The 21,572-nt window shown below is 44.4% G+C and overlaps 1 protein-coding gene across 13 annotated transcripts in view; it reads right to left on the bottom strand.

The window, feature by feature from the left end:
* Positions 1–21,572, bottom strand: part of tenm4 (teneurin transmembrane protein 4) — a 132,912-nt gene that overhangs the window by 5,848 nt on the left and 105,492 nt on the right. For all 13 annotated transcript variants that reach the window (XM_078103875.1, XM_078103856.1, XM_078103866.1 and 10 more), the window contains 8 exons: positions 21,033–21,265; positions 20,051–20,205; positions 15,669–16,546; positions 11,810–11,982; positions 8,011–8,246; positions 4,727–5,023; positions 2,149–3,763; positions 402–544 (listed from right to left, as the gene is read on the bottom strand). In XM_078103875.1, the coding sequence (XP_077960001.1) occupies positions 402–544; positions 2,149–3,763; positions 4,727–5,023; positions 8,011–8,246; positions 11,810–11,982; positions 15,669–16,546; positions 20,051–20,205; positions 21,033–21,265 (3,730 nt within the window). The remainder of the gene's footprint in view (positions 1–401; positions 545–2,148; positions 3,764–4,726; positions 5,024–8,010; positions 8,247–11,809; positions 11,983–15,668; positions 16,547–20,050; positions 20,206–21,032; positions 21,266–21,572) is intronic.

Below are 21,572 nucleotides of genomic sequence, written 5' to 3'. Positions count from 1 at the left end.
GACAACAGTGGCCTCCTCAATAATTCAGGTGATCAGGGGCAACTTGAAAGGGGCTGATAAACGCAGGAATTAGAGCATGTCTACTACTTCTCAGACCTTGACTAACGCTGTAAGACTGAGATGAAATCAATGGCCAGTGGTGGGGAGAATGGAGAGTGAATTTCCCTAATGGCAGGACAATTACAAGAGCTGTTTAGCCTGACCCCATTCCCCAAGACGGGGACTAGGGGCCGGGACCCGGCTCGCTGGGCTGTGTTATGGCCCCGATAGCTGGCAGCTCCTTCGGGAGTGTGGCTCCACAGAGCATGTCTACTTGCTAATGATGTTGGGAAGGAATGGAGTTGAAAAAAAGAGATATTCTGCAAGGTTAAAGGTGGACTGGGTGATAGTGACGCGCTCACCTTCGTGCTGTCCCACTCCTGCGTCTTGATCTGGGTGCGGACCAACTCGTAGGACGGCTCCATGGCCTGGGTGCTCGGTTTGCGATAGCCGGGGATGACGTTGTACAGTTGGAAGCCGAAGGTCACCAGCCAGCTGTTCACATCTGCATGGGAAGGAACAAACATCATGTATATTAACAGACTGGCTCCAGATAACCCATAAATAATTCAACCCACTTGGAATTTATTCTTTGGAATTTTAATAGTTGGCCCTCTGCGGTCAAGTGGCTGTCTCCTTGAAATACTCATCACATGGTCTGAGCACTTGGTTTGTTTGTGAAAGTGGAGGAGCTTTTATTAAACACTTGAGATGGTGGCGATGATTCATGTCCACTCCTGCAGGTGCCACCCTAATGACACCCAGCTGGGCCCCAGAAAAGCCGAGGGACATTTTCTTTTTTTCCTTAATTAGGGTCTTACTGCTATATTGTGGCACGTGACCCATTTTCCTTAAATAATCATTTGTTTGAGGACAATGAAAAGACACTGATAATTTAGTGAAAGGAATGGAAATGTCAGCGCCATCAATCACAACAGAGGCAGACTCACTACAGTGTATCTAACGGTCTGTTTAGCATCTAAATGCCCGTCAGTCCCCTGATGCTGGAGTGCGGAGCTGAAAACCTCACTCCATGGCAGCCTGCTAAATATCTTTGTTTCACCTAAAGGAGCGCAACATTTTTACTTTTACTCTCAGTATTGATTAAAGGTAAATAAATACAGGATAAAAAGGTATGACATTGATAGCATAATGCCAATAGAACTCTAAGTTAAAATTAAATTAAGTGTGCTATTTGCGAATGAGATCTGACTGAATCCAATTTGGTTTCATCCCGGAGCATTCGGTATCCTTAACATTGATGTTTTCCTTCCAAGCCCAAGAGGTTGATACAACCGGGCCTGGCTGAGGTTTCTGTGGATCCATTGTGCTCTCCATCTCCACTGGGGTGCTTTCACTGCCATTCACCTCCTCCCTACCACGAAGCAACACAAAACCATTCGATATTTCTGGGAAGGGACCTGAGTGCTGACTACAGAGGAGGCTTTGCCGTACAACATGGTTCCCTTTGAGTACTTTCAAAACGATAGTCACTGGGCACATGGACATATGTATGCCTGAACACACACACACAGCAGAGCAGAAGAACAAAACCTCAGTGTCCCTGTGAGGAAGCTTTTAAATGCCTCCCAACACACTGCTGTTGAATTTAAATTTTGGCAGGGCTTCCATTTCTGACTTGCTGTTTTGAATAAAAAACAAATAAACTTGACAAAAAGCCCTGAAATGAGTGTAGTTTGCTGAATTTTAAGCACTAGGAGTTTCACATAGAAATGGCAACACGGGGAACCTTCACCTCCCCCACCATGCGTTTTAGCACTATTAAAAAGTTAAACGCATCACTGCCTGATCTGGTTAGGACTCACTTTGTCCAACTATTTTTACACGGTTACAAATCTGTAAACAATTCAAATCATTATTTTGAGGATGCTTCCTTTCATTTACAGCCCTCAGAGGAATATTTCACAGAGTTTGCTACTTGGCAGCCGAGATTCTGGAAGTCTCTTTGGATGATTTTATACTCTTTTTGAAGGGACCGTGGGAAGCCGCTGGAATCCACTCCTCTGCAACGGACGGTTTGGGGGAAAAGTTTTCTCTACAAAGCAAACGAGCTCGTCTCTAAATCACAGGTCTGTTAAATGAACTCACCGGTCATGTAGCACTTTATCTCCTCATTGTTGCTGAGTGGATTGTTATTCTTGAACATGTACAAGTTGAATGGCACAATGTGGTTGCTGTTGAGACGCTTCCACACGTCGTGGTTAGGCGTTGTCCAGCGCCCAGCAAGGACATCATAGTCCCGTCGGCCCATGTGGAGCAGCCGGCTGAGAGGCTCGTACAGGCCTCCCTGGTATCCGATGATAAGCTGGAGGCTGGGGTTGGTGTCCAGGTAGACCTCTCCGAACGCTGTATGGAGGATCTGCTTGATCATGAGGCCCGAGCCACTGAACACAGCCAGAGGTGTCCCTATGTTGTCGCAGGCCACATAAAACTCGTCCCCGCTGCTCAGCTCCATGGCGAACAAGTGTCCCTGTAAGTCGTAGTACAGCGATGTGATCTCGGAACTGGAGTGATTGTACATGTGGGTGACCCGTGTGGGGCTGGACAAGTCGGCGTAGAAGAACTGCAGGTGGTGGCCCGTGCTGCTTCTGCTGGACACCCTCCTGCCCAGGCCGTCGTACCGGTACCTGATGCTCCAACCGCTCACTTTGTTGTACACCTTGACCAGCAGGCCTGCCGAGTTGTAGTCAAAGTAGTCATTCCCTCGCTGCTTGAGGAAACCGTCCTCGTCCATCCTGTACTGGACGTCTCCCAGGCGAGTGATGCGGTCTCTGATGTCGTAGCGCAGCGGCGTGAGGCGCGCGGTGTTCCCGGGGCTGAGGAGGTGCAGGTTGCCGTTCAGGTCGTAGCTGTACCTCCACAGTGCCTTGTCGTTGATGGAGACCACCTGGAGTTGACCGTCGGCGTCGTACTCGTACGTGTAGCGCGTGGTGTTGGCGTACGGGCCGACCTTCAGCTCCTTGGCCACCACTCGTCCCATGTTGTCATATTGCACCATCATCCAGTACATGAGCGAGCGAAAGATCTCATACTGGACCTCCTTCACCCGGCCGTAAGCATCAAAGTGTTTGGTGTGGGTCATCACCGCCGTGGTGATGATTTGATTTATGTCATAATAGATCACTCCAAATTTGCCGAACTGCTCCGTTTTGCCGGACACGTCGTCATAGCGATACAAGTCGATAGGCAGCGGCGTTTCATTGATGACAGCCTGCATGCTGGTGACTCGGAAGCTGTTGTCGTAGACGTAGTCAAATCTGGCGTTGACCAAGCCCTCTTCGCCGAACCGGAAAATCTGTCGGTCGATCAACGGGCCAATCTGACGGTACCGAATGGTGCAGGTGAAGCCCTCACTCTGCAGGTTGACCGTCTTCAGCATGCCTGCCACCTCGTCGTAGGAGAAGCCGATGCGCGTGGTGTCATAGAGGATCTCGATCAGCTTGGAAAGCTTGCCGTATTTGTAGATGACCCTGCGGCCCTCCCCGAGGTAGGTGGTCTGCAGCAACTGGCCCTCCTCGCTGTAGTCCTGGAGCACTGAGGTGTTACCTTCAGGGGGGCGGTAGGTGTTCCTGTAGTAGCCAATGGAGCGAGAGGTTTCCAGGGTCTGCCGCGCCACGTTGGGCATGGTCACAGAGGACAGTCGGTCGTTTTTGTCAAATTCAAAGATGTACTGCCTCTGGGTGTGGAGCAGCAGTACCATGGACTGTGAAGGGAAGAGGAAACCGTAGAATTTTAAACACAGTGAGATTTTGATGATATTTTATGTATTTGCTACAAATGAATACAAGACAGGTTTTAGAGCAAAATAAAAACAGTCATCCTTTCCGGTCTGGTATCGGTAACTACGGTAATGTAAACATTCAAAAATGCAAAATTTTAACAAATTAAAAATGGGAAAAACAAAGATGTTACTTAAAATATATTGCTTACATTACTTACTGTGTACTGTCACTAAGTAATGGTAGAGAACTTACAAGACACTGAGCTGGTGAAGCACAAAACAACATGCAAAATGTCAAGGGCAGTAACGCATTAGGGATGCAAGTTTGTCTCAGACCAAATATAATTCCCATCTTGAAAGTGGTGTTGATATTCTTCTGACATTAAGATTTCCCTGAAAGGTGATTTCACAACAGGCCACTCAAAAATTTCGCGCCTTTCTTGGACCATAAAATGATGTTAGTTCAAAGGCTGTCACAACAGGCGGCCAGCATCTCAGATACCGCTGAATAAAAAAACGGACTTTTAGAAAGGCTAACATTTTCACATTACTCGTCAATGCCGGAGAACTCTAGGTATTCACCTTCTCCCCAACAATCTATCCTTCAATTAGTGGGTAGAAAGTGACATTTCACTCTGTTCCTCTCATTGGAGCTATTTCAGGTTGAACTTTGCTGTCAGACTGTGGTTACAAAGTGTAACGTCTGCGGTGCACCAGACAGGTTTTAATTACATTTCTCCTGATATCTGTGCAGGAGCCTGATAATGCAGCGCAAACGCTGCTTGAGTACAAGTTAACTTTTGACTCCAGTCTAAAATCTCCAGTCAAGGCTCTTAAACAGACACACACCCACAATGTATCTGAACCACATGCGCCGACCATCTAACACTACTAACAATTTTCTACAAACCATTCAATCAACATTGCAACAACAACAAGTTGTACCTTCTCGAGGTAAGTGTAGCTCCAGGATTTCCCATCAGCAAACATCTGGGAGGAGATTCTTCCATTCTGGTCATACTCCATGCGAACCGACATGGTACCTCTTTGGATGCCCGCCACATGGCCCCCTGGAGAATACGTGACGTTGACTCCGTTCAGGCGACTGCTCGGCGCCCACAGAGTGGGCCGCCCAGCATGGTCGTAATGGATCCGTAACGTGAACTTCCTGTGGTCGTCGTAGACCTTTTCGGTCCTGGTGATTCGATCAAAGTCCAATGACAACAAGTTCCTGTTGTGGACCTATAGGAGAGGAAGAGGGGTGTTAGAAACATCTGAACACAGCAGATCCACCGAGGGGAAATAAACAAATAGGGAAGTTTGAAACAATTGAGAGGAATTAGTGAGCAATGCTCTTCTGAGGTGGCACCTTATGCGGAGAGCTTTAATCACAAAGTGATTATTTCATATTCTTCTTTTCACAGCTGTTAATTTCAACAAAGGAGCAGTTTCTCAGGACTGCAGGAGCCATTGAACTGATGAAATTATAAGAATTACCATATTTCTTTGTTTGCGCAGAATTTCTGTGGATTTTAAGTGGGAGTATGCCTATTCATGCAAGAAACATTAGAGTCGCATTGATCATTAAATTCATTTTCACTGCTTACTGAAAAGAATTACCAAGCACAGAATACTCTCATTCTATTTAGCCATTTCGGTAAATTGGAAAAGAGGAGAAAAAAAATTTGTTCTATTATGTGACTATTTTTTTCTTGCATCTTCTGAATGTGTGACACGGTGAACCTTAGATTTTACTATGATCAGAGGGGAAAAAGGCCGCTCTGAAGAGTGTAATCCTTAAGACCCTGTCCAGGTCAGCATCTGCCAGATGCTGCCAGACCATCTAGCATGCAGCTTGTGTGCTGCTGCTGCCAAAATCATCTACAAACAGCCCCAAACGCACCAGTCAGCAGCCTGTGTTAGCAGAAGCTCCAGAGGAAGGAGAAATCCAATCAGGGTGTGAGGAGGCAAGTACTACATTAAACACTATCTGGAGGATTCAGTCATCGAGAGCCCTGGCATTTATTCAAAATGACCCCTCAAAATATTTTTCCTTGAAGTGCATAGCTTCTCTTCAGATGTAATACCGCCCAGTTGAGTAAAACTCCCGGCAAAGCTTAAACACCTCTTAGCAGAGGAAGCTGCTTACAGTCACTTCCCAGACCAATGCCCGGAGCAGTTTTTTTTTCTTTCTAATCTCGCATTGAGAAAAGCATGCTTTTCTTTGAAGGGACAATTAGACCAGAGGCAATTCATGTCATTGATACCTAAATGAGAGGCGTACTTTACACTAAAAGCACATGATAGCACAAGCGATTTGAGCCCCAGGCCTCATCCGGTGGATCAAGGAAAGAAAATCTGTCCACATTTGTTATCTTCTCTTTTAGTTTAACTTACCATCTTAACTTGAGTAGGACTGCAGTGACAGGTCGAAAGGCACAATAGCATTCATTGTAATTTACCAAACTGAGGAGATTATTAGATAAGAGACTGATATCTGGGCTTCTTCAAACAAAATTCCTAAAACACTGGTGTTTCACACTCTTTCATATGCAGAATATACCGACTCTCTGTCCAAAAATATGTTATTTAGAATTGCTTCCAACAGGAAAGAAGGTATAAGGAGAGAAAGTTATTAGTGCCAGGATCTGTTTCACAAAAACACAAAAAGGTGGAAAAAAATTGTTACAAGCGGAGATCCCAAGATCATGTGAGAAATGAAACCCATTCAAAAGGAATTGTTCTTGAATTGAACACCTAGATGGAACTTGTAAAAGAAAAGTAAAGTAAAAACAGAAGAGAGACATTCACAGTGCATTAAACCTACACAATTATAATTTAAACAGTCCTCAGCATAAAACATTATAACAACATCTGAGTTCCTAATCAATTTCAACAGCTGTATAATGACGATACAAATCTCTTTTCTCACATTTCAACTAAAGTTGGTATTTCTTTGACAAAACTGACCAACAATGCAAGAAACCGTGATGATACTGAAATGCTAAAATACAGATTTACCAGCACTGTATCCATTTCAATTCCACATTAAAGTGGTTTCTTTCTATGGCTGAGGGTTCCCATTAATGTATATTTGCAAACTGCAGAAACTGAGAGAAGGGTTAGTTTCCATGGAGAGGAACTGACCTACTGTGGCTCGGCAACATAAATCATAAATGTTACCGTGGCTAAGAGGGCGTCAGCCTGTGACGTTGAGGAGGGGACAATCGTTGACCCATTTCGCCACGAACATCGAAAAGCACAATACAACAAATGCAATGCACATGTAGTCTAATGCTGCAACAAATACAGCCAGACACAAACTGGAACGCAGACAGACAGCAACAAGCCAAACACGCTTTCTTCCCTCTCTCCCAGCCCAACAAAATATCTGTAAAGACTCTTCCCACTCCTCCCTCCCACTGCCACACACTCATCCAGCCACCCACGTAACATCACTTGACATGCCACTCAAGGTCGCCCAATGATTCCAGCTCTGCTCATCCCCTCTGTTCTTGCCATTAGGCTGCTCCCATTTCCTATCTCACCCCTGGGGCCATTGTCTGTAACATACATTAGACACTTGCACTTCCAAAAGGGACAACAGGGCCATTAAATGAACAGCCAATGTCAGACAAAGTGGCACCTCCCTGTTAGCTGTCGCCTCCCAGATACCGTTGAAGACAACTCAGCTCAGATACTCTTTGCTATCTATATCTATATATATATCAGTATATATATTGTTATCTACTTTCTTACCGTCGGCTGGTCTGTTCGCCCCCTTGAGGTTATAAACTAAGGGGAAACACTGATATATCTCTATATAGATGTAGATCTATATACATTTATATTTATATAAATGCATGAGCTAGTTGTTCATTGACCAAAGTATTTTACAGACATTTCTTATCAAAATACTAAGGCAACACCATAAGCCCGGTGTGTTTCTCCTTCCTGACTCTGCAGCAGGTCGAGTCAAATGTTTTGTTATGCTGTGCACAGCGCTAATATCCGCGTGAACGTAACAATCTTCCAGTGAACCGGGCGACTGTCTGTTGAGCCTGCACTTAAGGTTCACACTGAGGAAAGCAGAGGTCTTCAAGTCAGGGCCAGATAGTAAGTGGCACGTACCTGAAATGAAATGCCATTTGGAGCGAATGGATCGTCGAATAGTCACCTCGTGGCCCTTTTCAAGTGTGTGTGTGTGTGAGAACGCAAGTCGCTCTTACCCGTAATCTGCGGCCGTACACGGTGACCTGGCCGCGTGCCTGCTCTTTCCTCTGTCTCCACTCCACCAGGTTGAGGCCGTTGTCGATGGCCAGGGTCACGTTCCTCTTGCTGACAGTCGGGTTGACCGTGCCGGCCAGCGAGTGGGGCTCGGTGTGCAGGGACACCTCCATACCATTGGCCAACACGAGCCGCAGCGAGCCATCCAGGCCGAGGAAGTAGCTGTTCCGAACTTGTTCTGAAGAAGTAGAGGAAGAGATTTAGAAGAAGAGAAACAATCAATGAAACAATGAACAGAAGAGCTTGTGGTAGCCGGTGCAAGAGGTCTGCATCTAATATTCATCTCAGTGAGAAACCAACTTAATGACCTAAAATGGCTGCTCAGCAAAAAGAAAGCCTTCTACAGCAGTATTTAACTGAACCCCGGCAATAACGTCGGGTCGGTGACAACAAAGATCAATAGTGAAAGGTTTCACAGCGCCAGTAAAGTTTTACAGCTGTTGCAGCAGCCTCGAGGAAATAGAGGAATAAAAACTATCAAAGCTGCTGGCTTGCCTGTGGCCAAAAACAAGCACACACACACACACACACGCAGCCACACAGACGCACAGGGGATACATCTGAGCCTGTCGGTTACTGTCCCTCGGTGACAACAGCCTGTGTTCCAGCTCCAGACCAGTGACTAATGTTTCCACTGAGCGTCTCCCTCTTGCTTCCTGTCGGTAGACTGACATGCGCCCAGCAGGAGTATAATTCTCGTTAAGAACAGTGGGGAATGAGCGGCTGGTCAAACCCTACGTTTTTTTAGTTGACGCAGACAAAAATCTGAACCTAGACTGTAGTTTCCTTGCAAAAATTATTTTTTCTTTTCAGAGCAAACCAGACAATGCAGCTCTGCGTAGAGTTTTGTGTTGTGGTGTCGTGCTGCACTGTTGAGGCAGAGGAGTGAAGGCTGACCTTGCACTGGCCCTTACCTCTCTCCATCATCCCGACACTTTGGGGGTTGACCAAAGGCTTCCCCCGGGGGGGGGGGGGGGGGGGGGGGGTGGCTGACTGTACCAAAAAGAGGCCACTGAGACCTCAGGAAATTGAAACTACTGCTGAATTAGGCAGTTCCCGCACTACCGCATACAGTCAGAGTGGGAAAAATACTTAAAACAAACCAGCAAAATCCTTTATAATAGTAAATATAGTTATTATTATAGTAATATAATGCAAACAGCAACATATGGACTTTCAGGGTCAGCCCTTTACTCTTTTGGGACATTAGAGATGACAAACCCATCTAAGCGGTGCGATAAACGTCTCCATAGTGTCAAAAGTCAGATGTTCGTCTCCGTTAATGGACCAGGAGTTGATCCGTCCCTGCCCGGCCAATTGCAGAGATATGGGTAACAGAAGGGCGGATCAGTGATCACGAGGGATCCTCACTCACGGTTTGGCACGACAGTGAAACGGCGATTAATTACATGGTTTGACTTTAATCATTGTGGTGAGAAATTTAGTGATGATCGTTGTCCAAAACGATCGGACAATCTTTTCTAGTTGTCGATGTCTGATAATCTTACATTATGAACAGCCGGTCCCTGTTTAAATTGAGACGAGGGAAACAAAGGCTCTGTTTGCATACAATATGATGCATTCAGGCTCTTTTCAGGGACAATTAGTGTTGGTAACACAGGTAAATTATGACGTCATGACGTGTTCAAATGTAATGTTGTAAAATTGAGCGTAGAATAATACAGTTGCTTGAACAACATGATCTCACAACAACATAGAGATTAGAGATGATTTATGAGCTGTTTAACTTCCTAAAACATAATAATAATAAACAGTAATATATAATTAAAATACTATAAACACTATAAACTACTATAAGAAAAAAGAGAGATAACATTTAGAATGTTTAAAAGTTTAGACTGACTGCAGAGTTGTTGAATAAGATTTTTGGGGACAAAAAACTTGACGAGCTTTTATAATCTATCAATGATTGGCAATTAGTATCGGCGGCAAAAGCACAAGATTAAGGATATCTAAAAATTATATTTGCCTCCTTTTTTCTTTTGGGTTGATCCGATCTGTGGCTTTATCATCCGTTGCACCATTGGCTCATTTTAGGAAATTGTTTTACCAAAAATTAAAGTTGTTCTATAACGGTTACTTTAACAGCTATAAAATATTGCCTGATAAGCGTCATTGTCTATAAAGAAGACTCTTTACCCCCCGTGATTAAAATAATAAATACAAATCCCACCGTGTATACAGTTCAGCAGAGGAGAGATCTTTCTTTCACTCACAGTTAAGGGGGATGTATTCTTCTTAAAACAGAACCTCTAATAGAACAGTACATCTGACCACCACAATAAGGCTCACTATTTGCAGTTATCAATTACAACGGATTTCTTAGTCAAAGAATAAAAACCCCAATGTTAATTCATTAACCCAACTGAAAAATCACGAATGACACAAAACCCGATCGGAGGGACAATTACAATGAGGCCTCCTTGAGCAATTTGTCGAGCTCCATAATGACAAAATAATTAACGGCCCCGCGGTGCGGCAAAGCTCGCTCAGAAGAGGACAAAAACATAACCAGATGACCAGAGAGGAATCTTGAAGGCCGTGCGTTTGTGTGTTACGTGATCACCCCATCGCGAGCTTACAAAGCAGACAATGGTGAATTAATTAACAGCAGAGTTTCTGGCGCCGCTCTTCTCACTGGCGGATGTCTAAAACAAGGTCACAGCGGAGGCGACCAGTCCATCGAGCAAACCGGGAGAAACCAGAGACTGTCGTCTTCCCTTTCAGTCACCACTCTGTGGTGTAGGCCAGATGATGGAGTACACCTTAGAATGTGAATCAAATGTTAGAGGGGGTGGACACGCTTTAGAAGTGGAGGTATTTCAATTTAAATAATAAAGTTGTTAACGGGTGGTCGGGGACAGTAAAAAGATGTCACATTGCCTAAAACGACAAATCAGGTGGAATAAGCCACACCTTCTGCCTGCATCTCTCCCACTACATTTCTTAAACTTGGGAGGATCTGGCATGTTGGCCACTAGCATTGTGCGTTGTGAATTGTGTTCCATGACAGAAAGTCAATATGTGTCTCCATTCGGGCAAACGGGAGTTGCCCTCACATTTCATTAAAACAACAGAGGTGCAACAAACACTGCAGCGGTTAAGCCCTGTAATTGCTAATTAGTGAGACGTTACATCCTCATTTAAAGGGCAGCTCCCCTCAATCCCACAACGCATTACTAACTAATTAATCAACCCCTTCATGCGGCCGAGCCAGTCGTTGGAGATATCTACATCCGAAAAGTCGGACCCCGCCTGAGCACATTAAGATAGAGGTTAATGGAATGTTGTTTGCGTTGCTCAAAGCACTGACGGAATGTCCTCGTTACATAACTTACAAATTTCACTACCAAGTGTTTTCATTTGAACTACCTTTGGTTCCTCACATGGCAGCAGCCCACGTGACTCCTTCAGGAAACCAACCCAGTCGTGAGCCTGAAGGGGGTTCATCCCAAAGTGACTGAAGCCTATGAAGATCTGTCATTGTCTTTTCCCTTACCTGACCCCAGTTTGTTGTGGGTCATTCTACGAGGACCTGTAGGCCTCTTCAACGCAGCTTGCAGAACCAAAAGGGCACAAAAACCTCTTCGACACCCGAACAAAACAAAAAAAAATCCCTTCGACAAAGTATTTTCAAATAGGGGTCTCAGTCACAAAATGTGCATTAGCACATTTAAATTCACCTATTGCACAACAGCTACAGTTAGGTGTCAAACTAACCCTGCATGAGTGTGTAGAAGGCGCCAGAGGCCGACAGGTTGGTGGTGATGGTGATGTCCTCTTTGTTGGAGCCCTCCGTCTGGATGCGGACCGAGCTGTCGCCGTCTGTGCGGTAGCTGCTCACTCGGCCCGTCGGGTAAGTGACGTTTGTCAGTCGGCCGTAGCTGTCATACCTGCAAGGAAACGCATGGATGAGAGGAAAGGAAAGAAAAGAGGGGCATGTCATCCGGAACTGTGTATGAACCGTCACTACAGCAGATTTCTAAACAGTGCCGAGGCCTAAAAAAAAAAAAAAACATATGCCGAGGCTTGTTGAGATTTTTCATATCGTAAGGAAGCAATCATAAGCACAAATGCAGTGAATGTATGCATTAAGGCATGCAGGTAGATAAATATTTACATAAATGTACAACAATGAGTCAGATTTTTCCATATTGGTGCACAAAATCATGGATGTTGAACAACTTGGACTTTTCTAACTTTCGCAACAGGATGTAAAAGTAACATTAATGTAAATGATTTTAGCCAACTTACAGGATGGAGGCACACAATTGGAAGAAAAAACAACCAAAAAAAACCCCCCAAATTACTGTCAAGGAAAATTATCATGGCAAAGACGAGAGAGCACAACCTGCTTATTAGCTTAAAAGATTAGCGATATCACCTAATCTCATTATACAGTCTATGAAATAAGAGCGCTGAGGTGCGACTCCTTGGAGAGATGCTCCCCAGCCTACGAATCACTCGTTCATCACATACATGAACATGAGTGGCCAGATTGTTTCATTTTACTCGGAAAGCACATCAGCATGGAACAATTGGAAATCTTTCAGGTTGCAGGTGTTCCAGAATGCAAAAGAGTGAACGGTGCATTACATAGAATGAAGACTCTTATTTGTGCTCTGAATACAGATTGCGAAGCCAACTTCTATGTTGCTGCCTGCCATAATAAAGCCTCTAATAAATGAGATGGCGGGTGCTGGCTTACAGATATTTCCTCAGCGCTGCCATCTCAAATATCCAATATGGAAAGGAAGAGAGGCAGAGGAATCATCTGCCAGAGATAAATACTATCTGATCGCAACTGCACCCGAGACACGGATTCATATATGCATTTCAATCCGAGTCTTCCACTTCAGGAAATACTAAATATCAGGGCAATTCATATTGAAAGCCTTTGATTTCTTTTGATACAGCTCCTATTTTATCAGCGGGATATTCTCCTCCTCGTTTGTCGTCATACAATCACAAGTTTCCGCAGCGAAAGCACTCGAAGTCATAGGTTATATTTCACCTCTGCACAAAAGACAAGGCTCCACGAGACAACAAAAAAAAAAAAAGGCGTTTTAGCGCGACGCTGGGTGCCCCCAGCTTGATCACTGACCCACACTCTCTGTCTCAATCAGGGCCTTAGGCCACAGCGAATTCCTCTGGCTTCACCGCCGAGCTACACTGGCTCCGGCCTGGTTCAATCCAGCTGTCTATTAGTCTGCTTTCTCCTGACATGAGGGGCGTGCGGGGGCAGGCTGCTCAGCAGAAGGAGGGAGGACTGCTTTCCCCCTGGATGGTCAAGAGTCCGCTTGGATTGAATCACCTCTGTGTCACATGCTAGCTCTATGACCTTTTCACGCTGGGGCCCAACAATAGGCCGGACACTTCATATCAGCGTCCCCCTCCAGCAAACCCGGCTTTAATCTCGTGCAAAGCTATTTTCACCACCTCTCGCTGCCTGACAACCTCAAGACACGTGTGACTGATGACTGTGGGTGAGATGTAAATTCAGCAGCCGTGGGATTGCTTCAACTTTATTAGCAGTTGTTTTACAAGATTTAGCTGTTATTGTTGATGTAATAAATTAACCTAGGAAGATTTGCCTGAACCCAGTAACTAGATCCATTACTGGCCTGTTAATTTGAGGCCAAGGAAGAATAAAGCATCTTTCAAAATGCTGCATGATTTAATTGATTTACAGCAAGCCTTAAGCATAAGCACTTATCATTACAACAAAAACATTAACAGGTCAGCGGAGCATCTGTGTATACAGTAAATGTCGGAGCAAATGAGCCTGCCAAGGGTTATGCCTGTAAGACAATGTAGCGAGCTATTTTTTATCTCAAGTCAGTCCTTTGTTTCTGCATTCACCCAAATTAATTTCAATCTATGACGTAAGTACAAATTCACTTATATGGCAAAAATTTTCAGCAGTGCACTTTGTTGCGCGGAGGGAAATTGAGGTTCAGTTTCATGCCAATTTGGATGACCAATCAAATTACGGGGGAGGGACCTTCAAAACTAATTATTCAAGAAAAACAAACGGGTTCTTGTAGTTAAATAGGTAAAAAGGTATTTTTGAATGTGAAAGAGAAAAACAGGAAACTGAAAGATTTTTTTTTTATTTCAATGGTGCTTCACATTGTAGTTGGAGTGTTAATAATGTATTATTTCCAATGACTTCATTTTCTGTGAGGTTCTCTAAACAAATGAGTAAATCATACATTCTAAAAATGTTTTTTTTAATTTACGTATAGGGGAGATTTGAGAAAAATCCCAAGATATCCTAAGCATCCATTGAGACCATTTCATCTCAAATATTTGACATATCTATGTTTCTGGGAAAAGCATTCATTTTGAGGGAAGTCAAAGAGAAATAATTCAGGCCGTAGGCAATCCGCTCTACCTTGAGAAAATATCTATGAAGCCGTCTCAGGTGAGTCAAACACAGGTGATACATGTCTGCACAGATCAAAAAGAACGTCTGATTATGTGTCAGAGTGATATATTCCTCCAGCAGAGTGTAACATATGCGTGACCAGCCTAATCACACTTTTTGCAATGACACCCAGTTAGCACAGTGTCCCATGGTACAGTGTGTTAAACTACGGGGACAGATTGCTCCGTCGAAGTCACGAGACCATGAAATCCTGGGCTCCAGCGCTGCAGCATATGGGAGAGTTTTCAATTGTTCCCCATTACAGCCCCCGGCTATTTTTTTATGCTTATATTTCCACAGCTTCCTCGTACACCTACGAGTAAAATGTGCCAGCCAGCAGATATGTGTTGTTCCTGTATCTAACAACTCCAAAAAAGCGACGGTCTGCGGTTTGTCACTACAAGCAAGGGCGCAATAGACTAACATATCATTCAGTAATCCTATTTTGTGGGATTACAGCAAACAGGATTACAACCATTCTTCCACAGGTCTTGTATCGGGAGGGACGTTGACGGCAACAGGTAAAAAAGTTGCTTGTGCGCCAAAATACTTAACTTCCGATATCAAAGAGCTCTTTAACTTAACATTTTCTCGCAAAAGCATTAAGTGCTCCCCCAAACGTTTCCAGTAAGATATTCCACAAATTACAAACTCTATATTGGATTTAATCGATCTTTTCAGGGTTACAAATCCCACCTCTTAGTTTGTTGTGATATGGTTCCTGCAACTTTCTCAAGCCAGGCAACCAACTCATTCCCCTCAACGGCTCTTCCCCGCCCACAGCCAATGCTCTAATTAGTATTATATTTCCCAGTTTTTATACCAGTCCACTTTCACTTTCGATGCCAGGGTGTCTTTGTGTTGCTGCCCAGTTTTTCCTGGCCATCTCTTATAGGATTTGCCTGTTCTGACCCTGCTTGCTGGTGTCTTGGACCTTACAAATCTGGACACCCCCTCTTTTGGACTTGTTAGCTTCATTGATTGATATTCTGATAGTGAACTTGCTCTTGTTTTCTGTGTTGGTAATGGCTACATTTAGTATCTCTCTCGGGCAAAGTAGTAATCTATGAACAGCTCAACTGGCATTAAGACTCTAGGTGTGAGGAATATAAAGATGTTTTCTTTTTAATGACGGTTAAAATTACTTACTCAAAGAAGGTTGTCCATCCATTTTCATTCGTCTTAGTTGCGAGGAGTCCCGAGCTCCCATGGTAGGTCATTACAGCTAGTTCTTGACCTTGGGCAGCAACCGTTTTGAGGGCATTATTAGTGCCGATGGTGAACCAGAATGTCTGCCCGTCGGGTACCATCAGCCACAGAGGCATTCCTGTCGTGTCTCGACGAATGTTCACTACGTTTTTGTTCTTATCAGTGATGCTGGTCAGATCTCCTGCTCCCGTGTAGGTCAGATTGTAGAGGTGGTCTCCTGTAGTCAGACTCTGAGTGAAAATGTGGCTTCCGTTCGAGTCAAACAGGTACAGTTCATCGTGAATGGGAGAGGACACCTCGTACATGCTGAGGGGATTCAGGTAGGGCTTGTTTTTGCGCACAAATCGGATGCGAATGTTGCCCAGATCCGCAATGTAGAGCTCGCCGTCCGGACACACTGCCAGAGAGGAGGGTGCATTCAGCTTAGCGTCCTTGGCATAGCCTTCATCCCCAAAGTAACAATCACAGTTGGCGTCATTCTTGCAGTCGCAGCCACTCGGCGCCCCTGCAACCAGGGAGATCTCTCCATTCGTGGACACCTGTCGTACCCTGTTTATTTTCTTTTCATCTGACTCAGCAATGTACAGAACGCCATTGTGGGAAACGGCCAGGGCGTTGGCGGACTCGAGGGTGGCATGGATGGCCACTTTGCTCATGAGGAAGTGGTCAATCCCGGGCACTTGGCAGTGCATGGGCCGGCCCGCTACAATGCGGACTTGATGGTTTTCTGAGATCTGGAGCACAACGTTGTTGTCCAGGACGTACAGGGAGTTGTCCATGGGGCTCACCGCCAGGTCTGTGGGCCACTCCAGACGCACCTGAGAGGGAAAAACACCAAGAAAATCAGCCTGGGGGTCAAGAAAACAGACAATACCTTTATTGATCCAGACTTTGTATACTCTATCAAAGGGAAACTGTACCCTAAGGGGGAAATTGTTGAAAAATGCGGACAAAAAAAAAGGTGTTCTTTCTCATAGCTTACGCCTGAAGCAAAAAAACAATTTTTGGAACAATTTATTATCTGACTATGAGGAAGATAGCAGGCGGTGTGTTGTTAAAAGAGGATATATTTAAAAAAAAGATTTTTAAGATCAGAGACGATAACGTTAGTGGGGAGGAAAATCAGAATGGATCATCCAGATGATCAGATTAACTGAGAAAAAGCCCACACGTCCAAACAATCAGGAGAACTCCGGACACCTGAGGACGAGGCTGCAGCATCCTGCCTTGTTCTTTGCTTTGGGTTATTCATTTTGTAATGACAAGTGATTGCGTGAGTCCTGGAGCATGCTTCCCAAATGAAAGCCTAGCCTGCCTCTGGCCTCCTACATTATGAATTATTGTTCTGCTGACAATATATCGGGCTTTTAACAAATTGGAATGATTACATTGATCCAATTTACCGGTCTCCCTCTCACTTACGATCCCGGGAGGATCTCTTGGGAACATTATTTGAAGTGGCATATTTCAATAGAAGCTTTGGAGCACCATCAAAGGAAAAACCTGGACCAAAGCACAAAGAAAGGTCCAAATGTTAGGGTACCTATTAAATGGGGGGACTTTACAAATGGGAAATGTGAAGGTAAATGGATGTAGCTCGAACTGTGGTTGACCAATTTCTCATGATGATCTTGGGATACAATAGTTAAGATTCCTTAAAGAAATGATTTCAACTAAAATGTGGGAAAGAAAGCCAAGGCTGGCACATTACATTCAACTTCTTTTGGTGTTCATTAAACACAAAAAAAGGCACTTAATAGAAGAAGCAGAGAAGTCTGCGCTTCATTTAATGCCTTTTATTTACCTGCTTTTTGCCAATTTTTGCTAATTCAAAAGGCAACTCTGACGAAATAATAAATCAAACCCAACAGGTGATTCTAAGGAGATGATTCCCAGCCGCTCTCTACAAGAAGAGCATTTGGTTGAAAAACAGATTTGAGCATCGCTCACGGCTCACATCCTATGAACGTCCCGCCATACCCACAAAACAGAGGAGGTTTATGAAGACATGTCTTTGGCTACGTGCAACTAAACGAAGGCCAGTGGAAACATGTCTTTCAGTGAGCAGAAAATGCATTTACTTGGGAGACGTTCAATTTCTTAAAACCTATTTCTAGTCAACACTAGTGGTTAAATATTTCATGAGCCTGTGTGTGGAGTGGCCGGGGGGAGCTGCCTGTAAGGAGGTTTTCACAGCACTCTGACTGATGAGGGGGATTTTTCCCATGCTGCCGTCCCATATGCTGTAACCCGATCATACCCTCCCCTTTATACAGCGGGGCAGCTGTCTGTAGTGTCTGTCCGACCTGGCCGCCACCAGCAAAAAAACAACATGCTCTCATCACCCGAGGAAACCAGCCACGGATTTGCCCTAAAAGAACTATTTTTAAATGGATTTGAACTTGTATTAGAGCTGTAATGTGAATTTCCATTAGCAAGCTCTTCACTCTGCCAGCATGATGCCTGTCTGAAGTAGAGTAATATGTCATTATTTGAAGTCCCTCTCAGATTTGAACTGAATTTAATGTCACACTCAGAGCCTTGATAAAGCATTCTGAAGCTAAAAAACACCCTTTGAATCTGTTCAAGTGATCTGGTTTTAAGACGTGGCTTCCTTCTATTTAAGTTTGAATTCGGCAGGGGGTGCGGATAAGATATTCAAAAGACAGATAAAAGGGAAAAAATATTTCTTAAACAGTGAGGACATGCGGCCTCGGTGTAAACAAATTAAAAGATTGACGAGGAGGTCTAACTTTTGTCTATCTATGCATGTTGAATAAAGAGTGAATTTGCTGCTGAGTGCTCGCTTCTGATGAGCTCATAAGGGGAGAGAAAGAGACACATTTTACATTATTTTTCGGCCTAGAACAGGTGAGATACAGTAAAAGTAATGACCACTGTGATGTGGCTTCTTCAGAGAAACGCTGGCCCTAAGTGAGGGATCGGGAGTGTTTGAAGTGGGAAGCTATGTGGCTTGGATGAATTTTTAATGGATGCTTTTTGCTGTCTGAGTGTGTCTGGCAGTGCTGGTGCGATTTGTCATCGTTGTCGAGCTGCAGTGGGTCTGCCTGTGTCCTCGCTGCTGCGGAGCACGGATGGCGAGCATCTATAGGCGCTTGTGTTTGTGTGCAGGGATGGGGGTGAGGGTGTGTATGGAGGGGGGCGGGGGGTGACAGCAAGCACAGGTCATAGAGGCGGATGCTGCTCCCCCAGGGCTGGAAATGGGCAGCTGGAGGCTTTGCTCCCTCCACTGAATTACTGAATACATCATTTCACAGACACACAGAAAGCTTCTCTCTGCTGGCATCCCAGGACCCCTCAGGACCTGTTTGCTCGTCGTCGTGCTCTATAACATACAGCGTGGGGTAAGAAACGTACTGCTGCATTGCACATGAATCAGGGCTAGGACATCCATCAAATCTTATCCTTAAAGCCGATAAAATGTTCTAGTCATGGGAGTAAAAGTATAACAATTACATATACTGTAGACAACACATACATAAATACATGTGTTGTTTTGGGATTATAAATCACTGCTATGGCATTTATGAAAAAAGAAACACAAAACCAACTGGGTTGAATATGATATTTTTAGGTTAAACAAACCATACGAGGCTGTTGGAGAATGTAGAAAGTGATTGAGCTGGAGGGTGATGTGACCGCAGTGCAGTGCCCTTGCCTGGGGAATGTGCCACTGAGGTAACGGCCTGGTCTATATGTGTGTATATTTGTGCGTGTGCATGTGTTTGTGTGCCTCATAGAGCATGTGTGCATGAATCGAGAGCCAGATGGGACAAAGGTCATCTTCATCACCCCCCTGCGGCTATAGGTCGACGCCCCTTTCCATTGGAGACTGTGTGGCCATTTGACACGTACGTCGAAGCGGGGCGGACGACCAGGGTGCCGTGCTTTTTCCAGTACGGCTTGAGTCCAATTAACTAACTCCTTTTCATTGAGATACTTTTGCTTATTAACATTAATATGATGTGACACTAACAGACCAAGCTAGTGATGCAACATATTAGAAGAGTTAATTTTTGTATTTAATATTTATTTAGTAGAAAAACTAGTTTACCTAAACCATACATTGCCTTTTGGTTAACCCAATGTCTTGCACTTCATCACTTTACAAAACCAGTAGTTTGTAAAAATGGTACGGAAACTTTACTGCCTTGAATTTAATTGAAAAAAGGGAAACAGAATTGAGCCTCAAAGCTCACAGGGGATTGTCAGCTTCCTTAAGACGGGTCAGTCGAGGAGACCGTAGTAGGCTGAGAGACAGGGACGAAACATGCCGGCGGCTCAGGTCAGAGAGGTCCTACCTGAGAGATGTCCATCACTGCATCGCAGCTGAGAGGTCGGGCAGAGGTCAGGTCATTGAAGCCCAGAAGAGTAGAGATGATACCATTCTGATCAATCCTGCGAATCATGGTTCCATCCACAAAGAAGATTACACCGTACTTATCCACCGTAATGCCTGCAAATATAAAGTTACCCCATCGACAGGAGAGTGAAACCATCCATCAGTTATTTTGTTTATCTGGGACTTTTATGTGCGCACACAGCGCTACTAAATGACAATTAGGCGCTATTCACTGCAATAGAAATTAAAGACTAATCACAGCAACGAAAGCTAATGCGAGGATTGATTTTCCCCCAAAAAATCAATAAAAGAGAACAATAGACACATCAAATAGATGATGAGTGCTGTATGTATTGATTCTATAACAACAAAAAATGTCATCATTATAGTCTTTCTCGCATGCTCTCTCGGCCTCAAACAACAATGAGGCGGAGAATATTAACTGTGGCCCGGGCACATCTCTGCAATGTCTATTGCTACAGGGTCTGTCAAACAATATCCTAGCGGCTATGCACATCTAGTCAACGACAGTTAAGGCAAAGTGTGCTATTTTGAATGCAAACATGCAATGCACTGTTGCCTACGTGCTTTTTTTTCTCTGTGGGACTGTTATTTCAGAGCATATGAATCACGATGTCATGCCGATGGAGGACAACAAGAAAGCGTGTGATATAGTGACTAATGCATCATCCGGATATGGAAACAACAAGACAAGCACCCGCAGGAGACAAAAGGAAAAGCATGCTATAAAAAAGTTTTTAATACTAGTGAGCTATATACACGCAAAGTTAGTAATGGTGGTTGGATAGGAGAACTTAATGCGTGAAAACGAGTCTTGATGTAGCCCCTGGGACTGCCGCCTTTAACCGTTCAGCTTGAACAGAAAAAAGAGATCCTGACTTGGCATTGTACACAACATCACTACAAGGTCCACAAAATACCTCTGGGGTTGGTGAGAGTGGCCTCGACGCCCTTCCCTCCGTCCCCGCAGCGAGCGTCATCGTACGGGAGACACTGGTCGCCGGTGCCCGCCACTAGCTCTAGATTCTTGGCCACATCTTTCACAACATTCATGGATTTCACCTTGAACACCTTCCGGCTGCTGGTGTCCGAAAGGTACACGGCACCGTTCACCGGGCTGGTGGCCAGGTAGTACTTGTGAGTGGGACTGTTGCTGAGAGAAAAAAGGAAAAAAAAGGGGGTGAAGGAGCCCGAGTCAATAATACTGGAAGAGCTACGGCACTTTCAAATAAGAAACAATGTTTAATACAATAAAAATGGATTCAAAGCCATTCAGAGTCAATTGGGCTAAATTACAGTTTAAACCATGGGCACGGAAAACGAATAATGGAATGAGATTAAACATGGCAAAAAAAGAATAAGATTAAACTTGACATAATAGTGGAGCTTATTACTCATTTACAATACACTTAGCTTAGTTAAAAAAGAATCCCTGGTGTCAAAAGGGAGTGAAACTGAAC

Source organism: Gasterosteus aculeatus, chromosome 1 (assembly GCF_964276395.1).
Source record: "Gasterosteus aculeatus chromosome 1, fGasAcu3.hap1.1, whole genome shotgun sequence".
NCBI lineage: Eukaryota > Metazoa > Chordata > Actinopteri > Perciformes > Gasterosteidae > Gasterosteus > Gasterosteus aculeatus.
Note: the sequence above shows the minus strand (reverse complement) of the source record. Positions and strands in the feature narration are given on the sequence as shown.